Source organism: Mytilus trossulus, chromosome 2, assembly GCF_036588685.1.
Source record: "Mytilus trossulus isolate FHL-02 chromosome 2, PNRI_Mtr1.1.1.hap1, whole genome shotgun sequence".
Taxonomy (NCBI): domain Eukaryota; kingdom Metazoa; phylum Mollusca; class Bivalvia; order Mytilida; family Mytilidae; genus Mytilus; species Mytilus trossulus.
The window spans coordinates 7935406-7953701 of NC_086374.1; the positions used below are offsets into that span (position 1 = coordinate 7935406).

The window sequence follows — 18296 nt, forward strand, 5'->3', positions numbered from 1 at the left end:
TTTTGGACCCTTTTTTTGCACTTAAATGTCTTTATGTGAAAGATTTCACTCATTAAAAACGCTCCGATTCTAGCTCAAATATGAGAAATCTGTCAAATATGCCAAAAACTGTCATTTTTCAGATGTTTTGTGTCAAAAATGAAAGTGGCCGCATCCGTGTTCATCTTCGACCTTTATTTATGTTATGTATTATCATTAAACACAACTTACGTTTCAATATCAAGAATGAACACGAATGCGGCCACTTCCGTTTAAGACAAAAACCGTCTAAAATTTAACTAAAATGCTGAAATTGTAAAGATTTCAGTAATTTAGCATGACCTAATGATGCAAGTACTCGATATATGTGCACTGTAATGCCAAAAACAGCCCATATTTATGTAGCAGAGGAATAATACTTTCCAAACAATAACCAAAAGTTACATTTAAACAATTTAGTAAAACTTCTATATTTTGGGGCCGACAAGGGGTCTTTCTGAACCTACTCCTTTATTGAATTTAACGAAGTTTGAAGTTACAAATACCTGTACCTCTTCATGATCTTTTTCAAGTTATCAGTTGTAAGATTTCATGTCATAATTGAATCGCAAAGACACACGTTCTTAATTCTGCTATATTGAAATCTATTCTATATTAACCTTGAATAATAAATGCATAATAAAAAGTTGTAAGATGTAATTCAGTTTTAAAAATATTATTGGCTGGCTACAATTTTGTTGACATCTTTGAACGCTGATATTTGATAGAATTATATAATTGAACGGGTTTTTTTAATTTTATACTTGGATTAAGAACAAACCAATTGCAGTGTATATAAAGTGCGAATCCAGCTAGTTCATTTTTACTGTTATATGCGGGTATGTTTATTGTAGAATAAAGGATCATGGGAAAACTGTATTTGTTTACGTTTTGAAAATATCAAGTTAAAGGATTTTAAGTTAAGTTTTAACATATTTTCATTGTGATATGTCTTTATAATATACAAACATAGCATTAAAGTTCAATTAAGTGTTATAAAAGCATCATAATATAGCATATCGATTATTGAAAGCGATCCATTTTAACTATAGATGCGATGAATTATCACTGTTAGTGCAGTCATTATTAATGTAGAATTTTCAAAGATGCGAGGAATTTTTATTGTAGAATTATGTGATAAATGCACTTGCAACAAATGAAAAAAAACTTAGTTGATGACTTTAGGATTTATGATACATGTATTTTCAAATTGAAATACAAACTCCTCATTCATTCTTCATCAAATATATAGCTTTTCAAACGTGTAACAAAAGCGATTCTCAAAATGTCATATTGTATTCTTCAGATTACGTTTCTCCTTAATTTTAACTTATATAGGGAATCACTGGAGCGTGACAGCAGCGGGCCCTCTTAGGTACGTAGTCTGTGGGTCCCTACTTATGAAAAATTCTAGATCCGCGAATGGATACTACCGCAGAGGTAAAACCATGCACATTTGGGTTATTGTACACGAAATGCATGCTACAATTCATTTTTGTTGATTTTAGACCCTTTGGAACTCTATGTGGGCTATTTCAGCAACTAGGCAAAAAATCCATAAACTAGATTCACGGTTAGATTCAGCATGTCAACGAATTCCAAATATCTATATTAAAGGACCAAAAATATAAAAAAAATGCATGCACCGGATACATTTGTTATTAAAGGCATGACTGTAACAATAGGATAAATATACAAAAATATCTTATTTTGGGGTCTCATTGGGGGTTCTGATCCCCGATCCTGCTTACTGTTTTGGCAGATTCCCGTATTCCGCTTATTGTTTTGTCAGATTCCCGTATTCCGCTTATACTATGCAGTTCTAATTTTTTGTAATTATCCGTGTCCCGCTAGACTTCATTTCCCGTTTTTCTTTACACAATCATTTGACTTTCACCTGTCACGCTTGCAAAAAATCGGCAATCCGGCGTGACGCTTATACCCAAATGCAACCCACTATTTTACTCTATTTTTACTCATATTAAGCCCATTATAAATATATTAAAAAAGTAGCGTAGATCTTTTTATCCCGTCTCGTTTCGTTTTTGAGCCATATATAGATGACGTATGTGACAATGAAACAACTCTCCATCCGAGTCACAATTTATAAAAGTAGACCATTATACGTCAAATACGGTCTTCAACATGGAGTCTCGGCTCACACCTAACAGCAAGTTATAAAGGTATCCAGTGTAAAACCTTTTAAACGGGAAAAGAAAGGTGCAATCTATATCAAGATGTATGTAATTAGTGGTGAAGTGTCATGAAAATGGATAAAAAAATAAGGATAAAGATCCCTATACGCTTTATAAGAAACTAAATGCAATACATTTGAAATAAATGTTATTTCTATTGAATTTATTAGAGTGTTTTAAAACCAAACTTTCCTCCGTAAGTTAAATTTTATCCAATCTTTCTTTATCTTTATTTCTTTATGTTTGAGCAAGTCGGCTAAATTAAGGCTTTACAGCTAATTTCCTAATGCATGTAAAGCAAAACTTTGGTTGGCTTGCTTGCTTTGTTTGTACAATTGTTTATACAAACTTTGTAAATAAGATTGACATTTTTAAACAATATGAATAGGCATAGTCTAACCTGTATTTTTAATATTTGAATTAAATTGGGTGTTATCATAATGATTATCCAATAAAAAAAGCAAGCAAATCAACTAAAGTCTTGCTCTACATGCTTAAATAAATGAGCTGTAATAGATAAAAATAATAATTTATACAGTGAAAATGCACCGCATATACAATACTCATGATTCGCTCCACAGTGAAAATGAAAGAATAGTATCATTATTCGACAGTAAACATGACTAGCATTACGAAATCATCGTAGTGGAATTTAGTTAAATATGAAGAAACTGAATGACAAAACATATTCTACGTTATACAACTTTAATAATTGTATTGAAATGAATATTTTTTACTGCAACAACATCTCACCTGTTAGTTATAAAGCACCTGCACGATCTGTTCGTGAAATGTCCTAATATTCACCTATTTTGGTATATATTTCACAGCTGGATGGCTTTAGGCGCGATAAAACCCCGCTCGCATCTCTTACTTTGTTTTATTAGTTTTATGTATTTCTGAACATATACATTTTAACTAATTTTCTTTATTTTCTTCAAAAATTATAAAAAGTTCGTCTGTTTATTTATCATTCTACATTAGACATTTATGGCATATACAGTAAAAATGATATTTTAGGATCCGTACTTTACATACACTGAATTGGGTTTATATTAGCGCATTATTATACTTTAGTCCAAGACGAATTATTGAAGCCAACAATAAATCGCTGCAATGCAACATTCACGTTTCATGACTACTCAAAAAATATGGATATGTATAGTTATTTTGGAGATGCTACAGAACTGGATGAAACTTATACTCTCTGGTCAAATCAAAAAGACTTTAATATTTTGGACATGATCATTGAAGTTCAATATGACACAGAGTATGATGGTTCTCAATTTTTGCCAGACTATGTGTCAAACATGACACTTGGAGTCATCAGCGCTAAAGTGGACACAGAACATTTCAAATTAGGTCCAGGTAAGAAATTTATGTGTTAATGTTCAGACAGATCCTTTATATCTACCATTGAGAGGTAATTAATTTTTTTTATAGCATTGAACATATAAAAAACAAAACTTAATTCGAATCTTAATAAAGACAACTAGATGTTAACACATAACTAAAATTTCATTAGTTAACATCTTAAACGATAAACAAGGGTAAGAATCCTTAACAATACAATTCAATGATGAGTACATCTATGGATCTTGAATATTATAGTAACTTAATATGTTCTAAAAAAATATAACAACATTGAGACGTGGCATCATTTCAAATGATACAAACCTTAAAAAGAGCATTAGGGTCGACTTAACTTGTCATAAAGTATAAGTCCAGGTATGGCAACTAACAAGGATCAAAGCCCATTGAGTATAGTAAGCTATGAAAGTTTACAACAAGTAAAAATGTGAATTTAAAAAAAGAAGTGATTAACAAACTTTCAATATTGCACTCAGCAAAAACCTCTTGCAAACTTAAGAATTTAAAGGAATATTCATAGTGTGTTTGGGGTTGAACACGTTTTTGATAATATTGGCCTTAATCTTAATACGAAAAGTCTATCTCAAAAGTTAAACATAGTTTTAAAATCTTAAACATTTCCCTTTTTATCAACCTTTAAACCTTTGCAGTGTTGAATTCAGAAGCAAGGTATTTAATTTACGAATATTAAAAGAAAGAAAGAAGGACGGACGGACGGATTGACAGAGGTCAAAGAGTATACCCTTTTTATAACTGGGGGTATGATTGAAAAAAATCTAGCATTCCTAACAACGATCTTTTTGCCAGAGTATGGTCACCCAACCACACCCTTTCTCCTTGATGAGCTGGTGGCTCGTTTAGCTTTATTAAACATTCCAGTATATACTCTTTACAAGAAGCTATCAAGCAGTTTAATCCATGCTTGAATGGGTCGTTAGTTTGGTTGTCCGAGATGTTAAATTACACAGCCACGTCCTGCATAAATGAGAAGTTTAAACTGATGAAAGGAAATGATATCATTAGCTCAGTACATTATAGAACCCTTGAATCAGGAAACCATAGCAAGCATGTAGCAAGAAATATGTCTGCCCCTGTATAACATGTTCAGTTTTTCCAGTTTCCAATTGAAATGCATGCTATTATTTTGTTTGACGCACTCTACATATATATTGGATATTGTTTATCTTGTCCTTTATAGGCATCACTGTCCAAGGTTAGGGCGGGGTGCTTGGGATTCGGCTAAAATGTTTAACCCCGCCTCATTATATTTGTATGTGCCTGTCTCAAGCCATGAACTTGTTATTCAGTGGTTGTCGTTTGTTGATATCGTTAGTTTTCTCGTTTAAAGTGGTATGGAGTCTAAAATAAACTGATATAATTTGTGCATACTTTGCCAAAATGTAGTATCTATTGATGTATGTTGTAAAGTATAATAAAAATGATAGGTCACCCCACATTTTCTCAAGCTACAGGGCGTGACAAAATGACACATTTTGTAAGGATTATACAGAAAAAAACACCATTTTGTGATTAGAAACTAAACAAAATGATAGAATTGTTAAATACTTAAGGAAAAGATAGCTTTCAGACAATGCTTTGAGAATACCAAAAGAAAAGATAGGGTCACCATACGTTTTTTATGGCTAATATACAAAATAGGAAAATTCTATGTAGAATCCTTCAGAAAATGCACTGTTTTAGAGTAACCTCCCCTTAAAATGCCATATTTTTTTTAAAACAATCAAAAATAATCAACATTTGCAAAAATATTAAAATTGATAAGTTATATTCTTATAAATTGGTTCTTTTAAATGAAAATGCACATTAAATATCTGCATTTCTGCATCAAACTTTGCTAACTCGATAGAAAATCTGGACCAATGGTTCTCTGTTTTTTAAATCCAAGATGGAGGAAGACACCATACCACCTTAAATTGTTTTACATTTGTCATTTTTGGGTCCTAGTATAGCTGACTATGCTGTATGGCCTTTTCTCACTGTTTAAGTTCGTACAGTAACCTATAGTTGTTAATAATTTCTGTCATTTTGGTCTCGTGTGGTGAGTTGTCTCATTGGCAACAAAATCACATTTTTTTTTAAATACAATTTTGTTCAATTTATATCAGACAAGAACAATCAATAAATTAATAAATCAGTCTAATCTGAAGTTTTTGGGTTTTTTTCCCGTTCAGTTCTGACTTGCTATCAAATCCCAACTTCGTTTTGATATTGTTAGAATTGAATCTCCGTTTTGCCTTTACTGTCGGGATTAAAATCTCTTGCGTCTCTACAAACCATGTTTAAGCTACGCTACTGAGGTCCTTCTTGAGAGGGGATCTTAGTAATCAAATGATCACCATTGTTTTGCCAATATATTCAAATAATCGTTACGTATTTGCTTTTGTAATCAGATATTTATTTCTTGTATCTTCTTCTTCGTCGTCTAACGCTTCTGTTGAAACAGTGACAATCACCTGCATCTTTTTCTGATGATGGTAAACTATTTGTGTACAATTTTGATGTAAGAATAATTGTATCTGATAATCATTCTCAACATCTCAAAGCTCTATTGTTCTGAAGAATTTACCATTTGATTTTTAAGGCTGGGATTTTTACCCCAAGTGAATACTTTTTTTGTCCAGACCAGAAAACATCTTTTTATGCATGGGCTCTCAAAAACAATAAAATCTATTTATCAAATTAAAAACATTTGTTTTTACATTTTTATAATTATATGTTGTATTAAATTGTTATTTTACTTGAATTATATACGAGTTTACTAAGTGATAGATATAAGGAGATGCCAATGAGACAACTTTCTATCCAAGTAACAATTAAAAAAAGAAAACCATTATAGGTCGAGGTGTTGCTTTCACCACGGAGCCTGGGTTCAGACCGAACACCAAGCTATAAAGGGCCCCAAAAATTACTGGTGGAAAACCATTCAAACGGGAAAAGCAACGGTCTAATCTATATAAAGAGCGTGAAAAGAAACACTTAGGAACCACATAAATAGATAAATATACATGTATATTAAACATGTACCAAGCCAAGTCAGTTCATATTTTGTTTCTTGTCTGACGCAAGAAGAGCTTTGTCTATCCTTTGTCGTCTTTGGTAGATCAGTAAGATAAGCTGTCTATATAAAGTATTGGAAAACGGCTTCACCTTATCACAAATATATATGCAATACCCCAAAAGAGATCCAAAGTTTACCACGTGGTATTCAACTGAGCAGGAACCAGAAACCAACAAACAGTCAGCTCTTGTTAGCCATTAAAGTCAATAGCATAGCAAAATGTGTAACATAACACAAGGTTATTTGGAATAACAATTTATTCAAGCCGGTCTAGAGCGATGTCCAAAACGGTCAATGCCCATAACTGACGGTCTCCCCTCAACAGTGAATTTCATTTGAATAAAACAGTTCATTAAAAATGTTATTACTTTGACAATAATAATCATTATTCTAAAGATACACAGATGAATATCTATCAAGCGGACTTTAATTGACATGTTTTTACCAATCTTGAAAAAAAGTAAAAACACAGAAATACTGAAGTCCGAGTTTTTATAGTTGTGAATGGTATATATGTCAAGTTCATTACTTTTAAAATGTTATTTTAATATGTCAGCATATGGCCTACATTTGAACATGTATTTATATTAACATGTTATTTGTCCCCTTGAATTAAAAAAAAAAGTTTTATAACTTATTTTTATAATTTTCTTGATAAATATTTCTCAGCATACGGGATATATACCTCCCAATTGAGACAATATTACCGGGTTTGTATTTACTATCATTATTTTCTTGAAAGAGGGTTGCTGCTTACAAAGAATCTATTAAACCAAGAGTTCTAAAGTGTATTTGCAATCATCCCTTCGTAAATTTTACGGACGCTATCACGAGTTGGTTGACTGTAATAAAGTAACCGTTTTACTGATAATAATGCAGTGGCGGATCCAGAGGGGGGGTTCCGGGGGTTCGCACCCCCTTTATTTTGGCCGATCAATGCATTTGTATCGGGACATATGTTTTGCACCCCCCCCCCCCCTTTGCCCTGGGATAGCACCCCCCTTTGGAAAATTCCTGCATCCGCCCCTGTATTGGATATGTTCCTTATGTCATAATTACAATCCCCTTCCGTTGCACGAATATGATTAACTGAATAAGACTATATACCGGAATTTTAATAGCAAAAGTGTCACGATTTGTGCCACATGTGGAGCAGGATCCGCAAACTAATGTTAGTGGAATGAAACCAAACATAGCATGAATGTTCTTAATGAGATGCTAACTAATTGTTGTAACTCTGTAGCCGATCCATCATCCATGATGGCTGCCAGCGGGAAACTTTGCTTAACATAGGACCCAATAGGAAATACATACAAATATATTCTTTGAGAGAACCATTGAACAGCATGAAATCAAACATATCATAAATGTTTTTTATGAGATGCTGACCAAGTGTTGTTACATTGTCGCCGATCCAACATCCAAGTTGGCCGCCAACGAGGGGACTAAATTTAACATAGAGCCCTACGAAAATGCATACAAATGACTTCTTTTAGAGAACCACTGAATGAATGGAAACCAAAAAGAGCATGAGTGTTTCTTATGAGGTGCTGACCAAGTGTTGTGACTTAGTCGCCGATCCAACATCCAAGATTGACGCCAGTGGGGGAACTTAGTTTAACATAGGTCCCTATGGGAAATACATACACATGTTTTCGTTTAGTGACACACTGAACTGTTATTTGTGGGTATAATCGGACAGGAAGGCTCATTAATATAAGAATTGCTTCAGGCAGAATAACAACATCAACTTGCTATCATGATGTGTATTGTAGACCAAGGAATATCTAATTACAGACATCCGGTTTATAAATACATCTATAGATAATTAGCCATGTGTCGGTTATTATAAAATATAGACTCAAATTTGAATGAAAGAAACGAATCACAATTTATTAACATCCCCTTTTCTTAAGAAAGATATTTACTTTTAAAATTCGCAACTATTATCAAAACAATTACCAAAAATAATAATCTCAATTATAAAGTCTTTTCCACATGTTTTGAACAAAATCAGTATCTAGAGTTTGTGATAGCAGTTCATTTTTTTTATAACTAAAACTAATTATGAAAACGACTAGAAACTAAATTATTGACTAGAAAATTAACTACTTGAAACAAATTAAATTGTCATATCTTTAACGCACATAGTCTTTCAAATAGGCTGGTTCTCTGGTAGTACGTTTTGGTCTAGTTATCGGTTCGACACGCTTATGTTCCTTTTCAATTGGTTCGCACTCGCTAACTAAATTGTCTGAGTTCATTGACAGTTCTGCAGTATTTGTTGGTTCTGTCGGTACAGAAGTTTTTGTTTCTGAAATGTTATCAAAGTTCAATAGTTCCCGTTGTGGTGATACATCACGGATTTGTACATTTACACTTGTCGGTCGCATGTGAGATCGATTACGTCTGTACGGAACTCCTTCCTGACTTTTAACTATGTATGCTCTTTCGCTTAATCTTTCTTTTACTTTTCCCAATTTCCAGTGCTGTCCTTGTTTGTGTTCGAAATACACTGAGTCACCAGATCCTAACGGTGGTATGTTCTTAGCACGTTTGTCATAACATTTCTTGACAGATTGTTTCCTTGTTGATCGTAATTCTGTGGTTTTCGCATTCGGTACTTTTTGCTCTGTGTTAATTGATGGAATCATCGAACGGGTTTTTCTTCCGAACATTATTTCGGTCGGACTGAGACCAGTGTTCTGAGTAGGTGTGTTTCGCAATTCAAGAAGAGCCTCGTATTGATCACGACCATCTTGAAGAGTTTTCTTGATCATATTCTTAATCACTTTAACGGCGGATTCGGCTTTTCCGTTTCCTTGAGGATGATTTGGAAACGACACTGTATGATTTATTCCCCATTTTGTTGCAAATTGTCGAAATTCATCGGAACTAAACTGAGGTCCATTATCGGATACAATTGTTTTTGGGATTCCAAATCTCGCAAATTGTTTCTTAAGTATTGTGATCACTTGACTAGAGGTTGTTTTCGATAAGTATTCTACTTCAGTAAAATTCGAAAAGTAATCAATGAACACTAGGTATGGTCTGCCTTTTATTTCGAACAAGTCCATTCCTATTTTCGCCCATGGTGATTGACCATCACTATGTTGTATTAACGGTTCTCGTTGATTTTTCGGTTTTGACTCTTGGCAAATTTCACATAACTCTGTCATTTGTTTTATCTCTTTTGCCATTCCTGGCCAAAATATTGTTCCTCTGGCTCGCCTCATCATTGAATCATATCCGAAATGAGCGCTGTGTAAACGGTTTTTCATTTCCTTTCTTAATGCTTTTGGTATCAGGATGGCTTCTCCTTTTACAATTATATTTTCTTGAATACTTAGTTCGTCTCGCCATTCAAAATACGGTAATGCACAGTACGGCACAGTATCTCTGTGCTGTGGCCATCCTTAATTTATGATTTTTACAAGCTTTTGTAATTCAGTATCTTCTTCTGTCGCTGTTCTTATTTCTTGTAATCGGGCATCCGGTATATCTTCAAAAGTATTTATTTGCATAATTCGTGGTCTTGCTGTCTCTGTAGCATTGTCATTTTCCAAATATGCTCTGCTTAGAGTGTCGGCTAATACAAGGTTGACTCCTTTTACAAAATGGAATTCAATGTCATATCTGAATAACTTCATCATAATATCTTGTAATCTTTTTGGTGCACGACTTAGCGGTTTACTTAATATCGCAGCAAGTGGCTTATGGTCATTCTTAACTATTACTTTACGTCCATATGTGTATTGGTCAAAACGCTCGAGACCATATAACATTGATAATGCTTCTTTTTCAATCTGAGCCCAATTACACTCTGGTTTAAGTGCTCTTGACGCAAATTCAACAGGTTTCCCTTCTTGCAGCAGTACGCCTCCCAGACCACTCTTACTACTGTCGACTTGCAGTACAACTTCTTTGTTGACATCAAAATAAGCCAATATGGGTGCTTCGGTAAGTCTTTTCTTTACTCTTTTAAATGCCATATTGCATTCATCGGACCATATCCACGGTACATCTTTTCTAGTGAGTTCACGGATCGGTGCTAGATCATTCGCAAGATCTGGCAGAAATTTTGCCATATACTGTACCATTCCACACAATATTTTCACTCCTGACACGTCGGTCGGACAGGGCATTTCATGTATCGCCTTTACTTTAACATCGTCAACTTTTACTCCTTCTCTTGTAATACGGTGACCATGAAATGTGATCTCGGTTAATCCAACTTCTTTCTTTTGCTCATTGAGAAGAATGTTGTAGTCATTACAACGTTGAAACAACTTTTTGAGCTTTCTATCATTGTCTATTAATGCTTCCTCGTTCGTACCACCACAACCTGCAACAATGATATCGTCTGCTATTGTGAATATTCCTTCTATATCTCCAAGAGCTTCTGTGAGCTTTCGTTGAAATATTTCGCTTGAAACTTTGAGACCAAACGGAAGTCTCGCCCAACGGTATCGCCCAAATGGTGTTATCATTGTTGTTAAATCACTAGACTTTTTGTCTAGTTTTACATGCCAATATGCCTCTTTAACATCCAGTCGGCTGAAAATCTTAGCATTTGCTAATTTCGGAAGTACGTCATCTAGAGTTGGTAGTTTATAATGTTCTCTCATTAATGCAGTATTAAGCGGTTGCGGATCAATGCAAATTCTCAATTTTCCATTCGGTTTTCTAACGACGGCCATTTGACTAACCCATTTAGATGGTTCGGTTACTGGAATCAAAACTTGTCTCTCAACTAACTTGTCAATTTCCTTCTTAACATCGTCTTGTAAAAAGAGCGGTAGTTTTCTACTTGGTAATGTTTTTGCAGGTACATTTTCATCAACTTTCAGAGTTATCTCTCCTAGGTCGCCAATTTTCTGTGTTTCTACTTTTGCAATAAAACGGTCATCATTGACAGTTATTAATCCCATTCTACGGATTGTTTCCAGGCCTAGTAAATTCATATGTCCATTTGGCACAACGACCAAAGTTGCCATGGTTTCGTCACCATTTTTCGGATTTATCAATTTCAAATGTACCTCTCCTATTGGTTTCATAGGTGTTTTGTTCCACATACACAGTGTGATTGTGCTTGGTTTTACTTGTTCATTACGGATATATCGTTTACAAATCGTATTTACATCGGCTGCGCTATCTAATTGAAATCTAACATCGCAATCATTTACATTCATTAAAGCTAAAATGTTTTTAGACTCTGCACCTATAGCATGAATTACATTTTCAGATGTATGGCCAGTGATAGCATTCAACCAGCAGTCATCTTCTTCTTGGTCACTTTGTGTTGAGCTGATTGAGTGTATTTTCTTGCATTTAGCTTTAAAATGGTTTCTACCTTTGCACGCATCGCATGTTTTTCCCCATGCCGGACATTTTTCCTTTTTTCTTTCATGTTTGTAACCACAGAAATTATATTCTTTGTTGTTAGTTTGTGTGTTGTAAGAAGGTTTACTCTGTGATTGAGGGTACCTTGTTTGGGGTCTTTTACTTTCAGGTTGGTAAGCTTTCTTTTTGAACTTATCATGGTGTGTGACTTTATTGACTGTGTGAGTAGAACTGTAGATTCTCTCAACTCCTTAACATGTTTATTTGATTGTTCATAAGCTCTACAAATTTTGATTGCCTTGTCTAGGTTTATCTTGTCCTCTCTCAATAAAAGTTCTTGAAGTTTGCCTGTGACACTAAAAATAATTTTGTCACGCATCATACGATCTTTCTCTTGGAAATTGCACGAATTTGCTCTAGTTCTCAATTCAGTTAAGAAATTATCAAAAGGTTCTTGGTATGGTACCATCCAAAATCTATGGGACTCTAGAACTTCATTTTTTTCTTGGGTTGCAGTAGGCCTCGAGTTTTTCTAAAAGTTTATCGGGTTTCTTTTCATCACCTCCCTCTGTCCATTGAATTTGGTCAAATATGTCTACAATGTTGGGACCGGCACAATTCAAAATTATTGCTACTTGGACTGCACCATCCTTTTTTACAGCTCCGCTGGCCACAAGATATATTTCAACTTGTCTTTTCCATTTTTTAAAGTTTCTGACACATTTCCTTCTGTGACATTTAATTGTGGGGGTAGACGGAAAGTGTTTGTTGCCTCGGCCATTGCTGAAACAGCGTCTTTCAACCACGTGGAGATTTATTTTGTGTTTGGTGCTTTCAGGACCATTTACTCAAATGTTTTTGACAATTGTTAGTTTTATAACGTTTCAGACGTTGCTCACCGCTGCCACCATGTTATTTGTGGGTATAATCGGACAGGAAGGCTCATTAATATAAGAATTGCTTCAGGCAGAATAACAACATCAACTTGCTATCATGATGTGTATTGTAGACCAAGGAATATCTAATTACAGACACAACATCCGGTTTATAAATACATCTATAGATAATTAGCCATGTGTCGGTTATTATAAAATATAGACTCAAATTTGAATGAAAGAAACGAATCACAATTTATTAACATGAACGGAATGGAATCAAACATAGAATGAATGTTTCTAATGAGATGCTGACCAAATGTTGTTTCTTTGTCGCCGATCTAACATCCAAGATGAACTTAGGGTTAACTTAGTTTAACATAGGTCCCTATGGGAAATACATGCAAATTTCTTTTTTTAAAGAACCACTGAATAGAATGATATCAAATATAGCATTAATATTCCTTATGAGATTGTGACCTAGTGTCGATACTTTGTAGCCGATCCATTACCCAAGATGGCCGTCAGCGGAGGGCCTTTGATTAATATAGGACCCTAGGGAAAATGCATACAAAAGTCTTCTTTTAATGAACCACTGAATTGAATGAAATCAAACATAGCATGAATTTTCCTTTCCTTATGAGGTGCTGGCCAAGTGTAGTTACTTTGCAGCCAAATTTATCTTTTTTATATGACTTCAAAAACCCAATTAATTCAGGTGAGCGATACAGGCTCTTGAGAGCCCCTAGTTTGTTATATTATCAGAAACAAGGATTATATAGCCAAAGTGATGTCATCTGCTCTCATATTTAACATACGTCTTATGACTTGATCGTTACTTCTTGTTGGTAACGTACATGGCATGAATATGTTCTTTTTGTCAAACCTAACACCTTGATTTCAGAGGACCAAATGTTCATTGTCTATACATTTAAAGTCTAAAAAAATTAAAAAAAATACTGTAGAAAAACATGTGTGCCTAAGATGAATTCCATCAAGACTATTTGTATTTTTTAGGTGGTGTGGAAAGTCTCGAGAATACTGTAACATATCCATGCGCTGGACTTTCTAGTGAGGATCCGATTAGCAATCGAGTTATAGTATGTAAGATGGATGGTACAAATAACTTCAGAGTTGATTCAGCAGACAGGTAATAAATTAATTATAGTTTTTTTAAAGAATTTAACTTCAACTTTTTCATTCATCATTAAACATTGTTATGGATCCAGCAGATCAACACAAAAATTGGAAGTTAGAACATACATAATTGTCTGTTACGCTTTTTTATATACCTATATGGAGTTATTTTCTTTCAGAACGTCAGGTCATTCTCTTTCAGAATCAACCCAGACGATACCATGTTTCAAGGTATTATTCGTCAAGGCATAAAATGATGACCTGTGTAAGGTCATTATTTTCCTTGATAAACATGCAATCTATGATTTACTTCAAAATTTTATTCGTCTAAAAGTTTTTTGTTGCCTATTTGGAAATTTAGTTTCTTAAGTTCAACCGATGATAGATGTAAAAGAAACCGTCATTGTAGACCCGCAATTTAATTTTAGAAACAAATAACGTGAAGTTTTGTTGATTTATCACTATAATAAAGAAGCATTATCATATAGGTCAGAAGAATTATAATGTAGACTTTCATAAAATAAATCCAGATTTAACATATTCGTGTGTAAGATTTGGAAAATGTTATTGAGTCAAACTGAATAGGTTGATTGCTAAGACGCTAAGCACGTTATTGCGTCAATGCCGTGGAATGCGACAGAACAATTTGATAAATAGCTCTTTTATGAAAACTAACTAGTTCAGCTTTATGAAATTTATATCCGTAGATTAGGCAGGTATTACTGTTTCCAAAAATATTCAAAAATATTCTTTAACTTTTCATAATAATTTCAAATAATGATACAAATATTACCAAAACGTCAAAAATATGCGTGTCAGACGTAACAAATTATTCGCAAAATAACTTTTGCGGGAATTTTTGTGGTCTAATAAAAAGTTTAAAATCCGCGAAAATTCGCATGAATGATAAAAGTCTAATATAATTTATGACGCCATTGCTGTTTTTTGTGTTGATCGAACGGTAAAAAAATATTTTTTCAAAAATGAATAATCCTCGCCATGGTCAGGTTTCTGAAAATGGTAAGTTATCAAAATTTATCGCTGTTTAAAATATCAAATGATATAAAATTTTGTTTTTATAAATTATTCCTACAAATGTGCTTAGATAGACAATTTCAAATCCGGAATTTTACAGCACTCGCACTTCAAATAAAAACGCATTGGCCTCGGGAAAATGTATTGCAAGATTGTCCAATGTCGAATTTCGCCGCTTTTTACAAAAACACTGTCAGTTTCAACGTCATTTTATTAAATATTGAATTTGTAGCATATGAAACAGTGCTTTTTCGTAGTTGTGCTTTCACCCCACAATACGATAACATACTTTTTGATAAGCTGTTAAGTCGAAAATACTTCGTTTTTTAACAAATCAAATGTCTTGCAAGTTTGTCCACTGATCAATTTTCTTACGTTTTGAACGTTTTCGATTCGGGACGCTATACATATATGTATTTTCAAATTATTTCTACAATTTTGTTCTTTGTTTTGGTGTTAAACACCACATCATGTGTAAGCGACATTTGTTGTATTTTATTGACCTGTCATCAAAGGTAGGAGAAGCCGGACATCAGGCGACCTTTTAAAATTAAAATAGTTGCAATAACTGTCGATAAGCATCGGAGTTGAACAAATCTCGCCACGAGCGTATCTTAAAATCACCATGTTTTTTGTCACTTTATATGAACTCATTAGGCCAATCATCCTCCTAGGCCATCGAATTTGAAAGCAGTTCGTATTATCATATGATATGTGAACGATATTTCATTGCTTTTAAATAACAAGTACGGTTCGATTTTATGTTTTAAGATCAGAGGACAAAACAAAATAACCAAATTACAAATTTCGAAAATAGATAGAATCATAGAAACCACGATAAGAATTGCAATATATAAAAGTACTTATAATCAAATAGAAAATGAATAATTATCTAAAATAAAAAAAATAAAAACATATGGTAATTTGTCAATAAATAGGTAAATATTAATTACAGAACAGAAGAATTTCATATCCGAGACAGAGAGAATCAAATATTGAAAAGAGATAAAGAAACTAAAAAGAAAAGAGCAAAAAAATAAAAGTTACAATAAATATAAAGAAAAATACAACACAAGCCGAATCAGAAGTCCGAAAAGTTCATTTGCTTGCGTATCTACCAGTAGCAAATATTTTGTACATATTCAAGACTTTGAAGTATCCATATCGATCAAAAATTATTACAATCAAAACGAACAAAGTATTCTCGATTACCGACGTAAAACGTCAAATTTTGACGTTACCAATTGGGACGCAATATCGTGCGTAACGTCTTAACGTCCAGTGGCAATTAATTCATGCATGTTCAGAACGAGACACACTGAATAGGAAATCATACTGTGACCTACATGTATTTATATTCGTCTTCGTGTCAGTTCGTAACTTTTTAAAATTTATGTATACCTTTTACTCTATCAAATAATCAACTAATAAAATAATCTTATATTCTATTGAATAACATTAACGTAACTCACGAAAGGGTCGGGTGCGGAGGGTCTATAATTTTATCCTGATTATTTTTTAATAAAATGTATTGCTATTCGAAAGACAATCTTTCTGAATTTTTCATTCGATTCAAGTAAAATAGTTAAATAAATAACAACTTTTCCGCGATAGTAATAACATAACAAAACGAAAAAAAAAACATACTCTTCCCCTTTTCCATAAGCTAAGTGATACAAGAAATAACTTACAATGTGTCTTGTATTTGTCATACACCGTTATCGGATGGTAACAATACATTTGTGTCTAATTACTTCATGCAGTTACAGTAATATTTTTATTGTGTATGGATAACAATTTTGAAAAGGTTTATATCTAAGTTATTCAGTGAGTTTTATTTCTCATTCTAAATGATCCGCAGGGCATATTAAAACCTGAACGCATTAGAAAGGAATATCCCACTATAGTGTTGTTGGTAAAAAAGGATACTAAATTTTACAAATCTTTATAAAATTAATATTTTTTGACGGTATATTAGTCAGATAATTCATATTTTAAGGTTTTTCATGTCGTAGAACACACCTCGGGGTGTCAGGATTGTTCAAAGAAAGACCTCCCTCCGGTCGGTCTTTCATTTAATCAATCCTGACACCCCTCGGTGTGTTCTACGACAAGAAAAACCTTAAAATATGTATTATCTATAAAATAACAGGGATTTGAATCAATCAAATTAAGGTCATCACTCAAGAAATTTTACGGTCGTCATTATGAGCTGATTGGCCATTATGACGAAAGTTTGTCAGAAATAATATCTGATATTCTTCCTCAGTCAAAATAACCATTCATCATTACCAAACTAAACAAAGAAATAGCACGACGGGTCACCTGTGCAGAACAACGCTTCCGGTGGTTTCACTCACGGTTTTTAGTGAAGCTCGAGGTTGTTTTTCGTTTAATATTTATAACTGTTGATGTAAATGTCTTTTGGTTTTTCCAGTTTTGATTGTTATTGTCTTAATAGACTGATAAATTTATCAATACTGTTTAGTTTGTCAGTAAATCTAGCGACTTATTTAGTGCGTTAAATTCAATACTCCTCTGACAGATTTGCAAGAAGGTCAATGAAAATCTGGTCACTCTGTGTTCAGGCTGATCAGTAGTTGTTATTTCATTGTATTTATTTACATCATACTGAATTGTTTGAAACGATAATGCACAGCTGCAATCGAATTGTTTGAACCGTATTGAATCAGTCGACGTAGATAGTTCTCAAATAAATCGTTGTGTTCTTTCACTACATCGATTCAATTAATTTCAGGTTTGTGTTAACATTTAGTGCTACTGCTGGAGGATTTCGAAAACTGAAAAATCATCAAACAAATGTTGTATATTCTCCACAGTATTACACCGAAAAAACTACGTCAAATAAAATTGAATTTAAATTTGACTACGAAAGCCCAATTCATTGCATTGAAGACAGCGAACCATGCTCCGATAAACCATTACATGTCTCACAAGATATTACAAAGGTAATAATTACAGTTTTAAGTTCATATAATTATTTAAATTGTTTTTGAAACTTCAAGTTAAATTTCCATAAATAAAATATTGAATTGAATTAAAGTTTTGAAAGTTTTTCAAAGTTTTTCAAAACAATGATTTAATTTTTTGTTTGCTTTTTATGTTTATAAATAATGAGATTGTAATTTAGAATGACTAAGACTCTAATTTCGAAGAAATTCATAGACCTACATTTTATGATCAAATGTTCATAAAAAGCTAAATATTATTCTTTTCAGTTCT

General features: G+C 33.3%; 1 protein-coding gene across 1 annotated transcript in view; it reads left to right on the forward strand.

Annotated features, from left to right (window-relative positions):
* LOC134704818 (uncharacterized) overlaps positions 1 to 18296 on the forward strand; it is a 42292-nt gene that overhangs the window by 22547 nt on the left and 1449 nt on the right. Inside the window, exons 6-8 of the mRNA XM_063563599.1 lie at positions 3291 to 3581; positions 13899 to 14031; positions 17812 to 18022. Of these exons, the coding sequence (XP_063419669.1) occupies positions 3291 to 3581; positions 13899 to 14031; positions 17812 to 18022 (635 nt within the window). The remainder of the gene's footprint in view (positions 1 to 3290; positions 3582 to 13898; positions 14032 to 17811; positions 18023 to 18296) is intronic.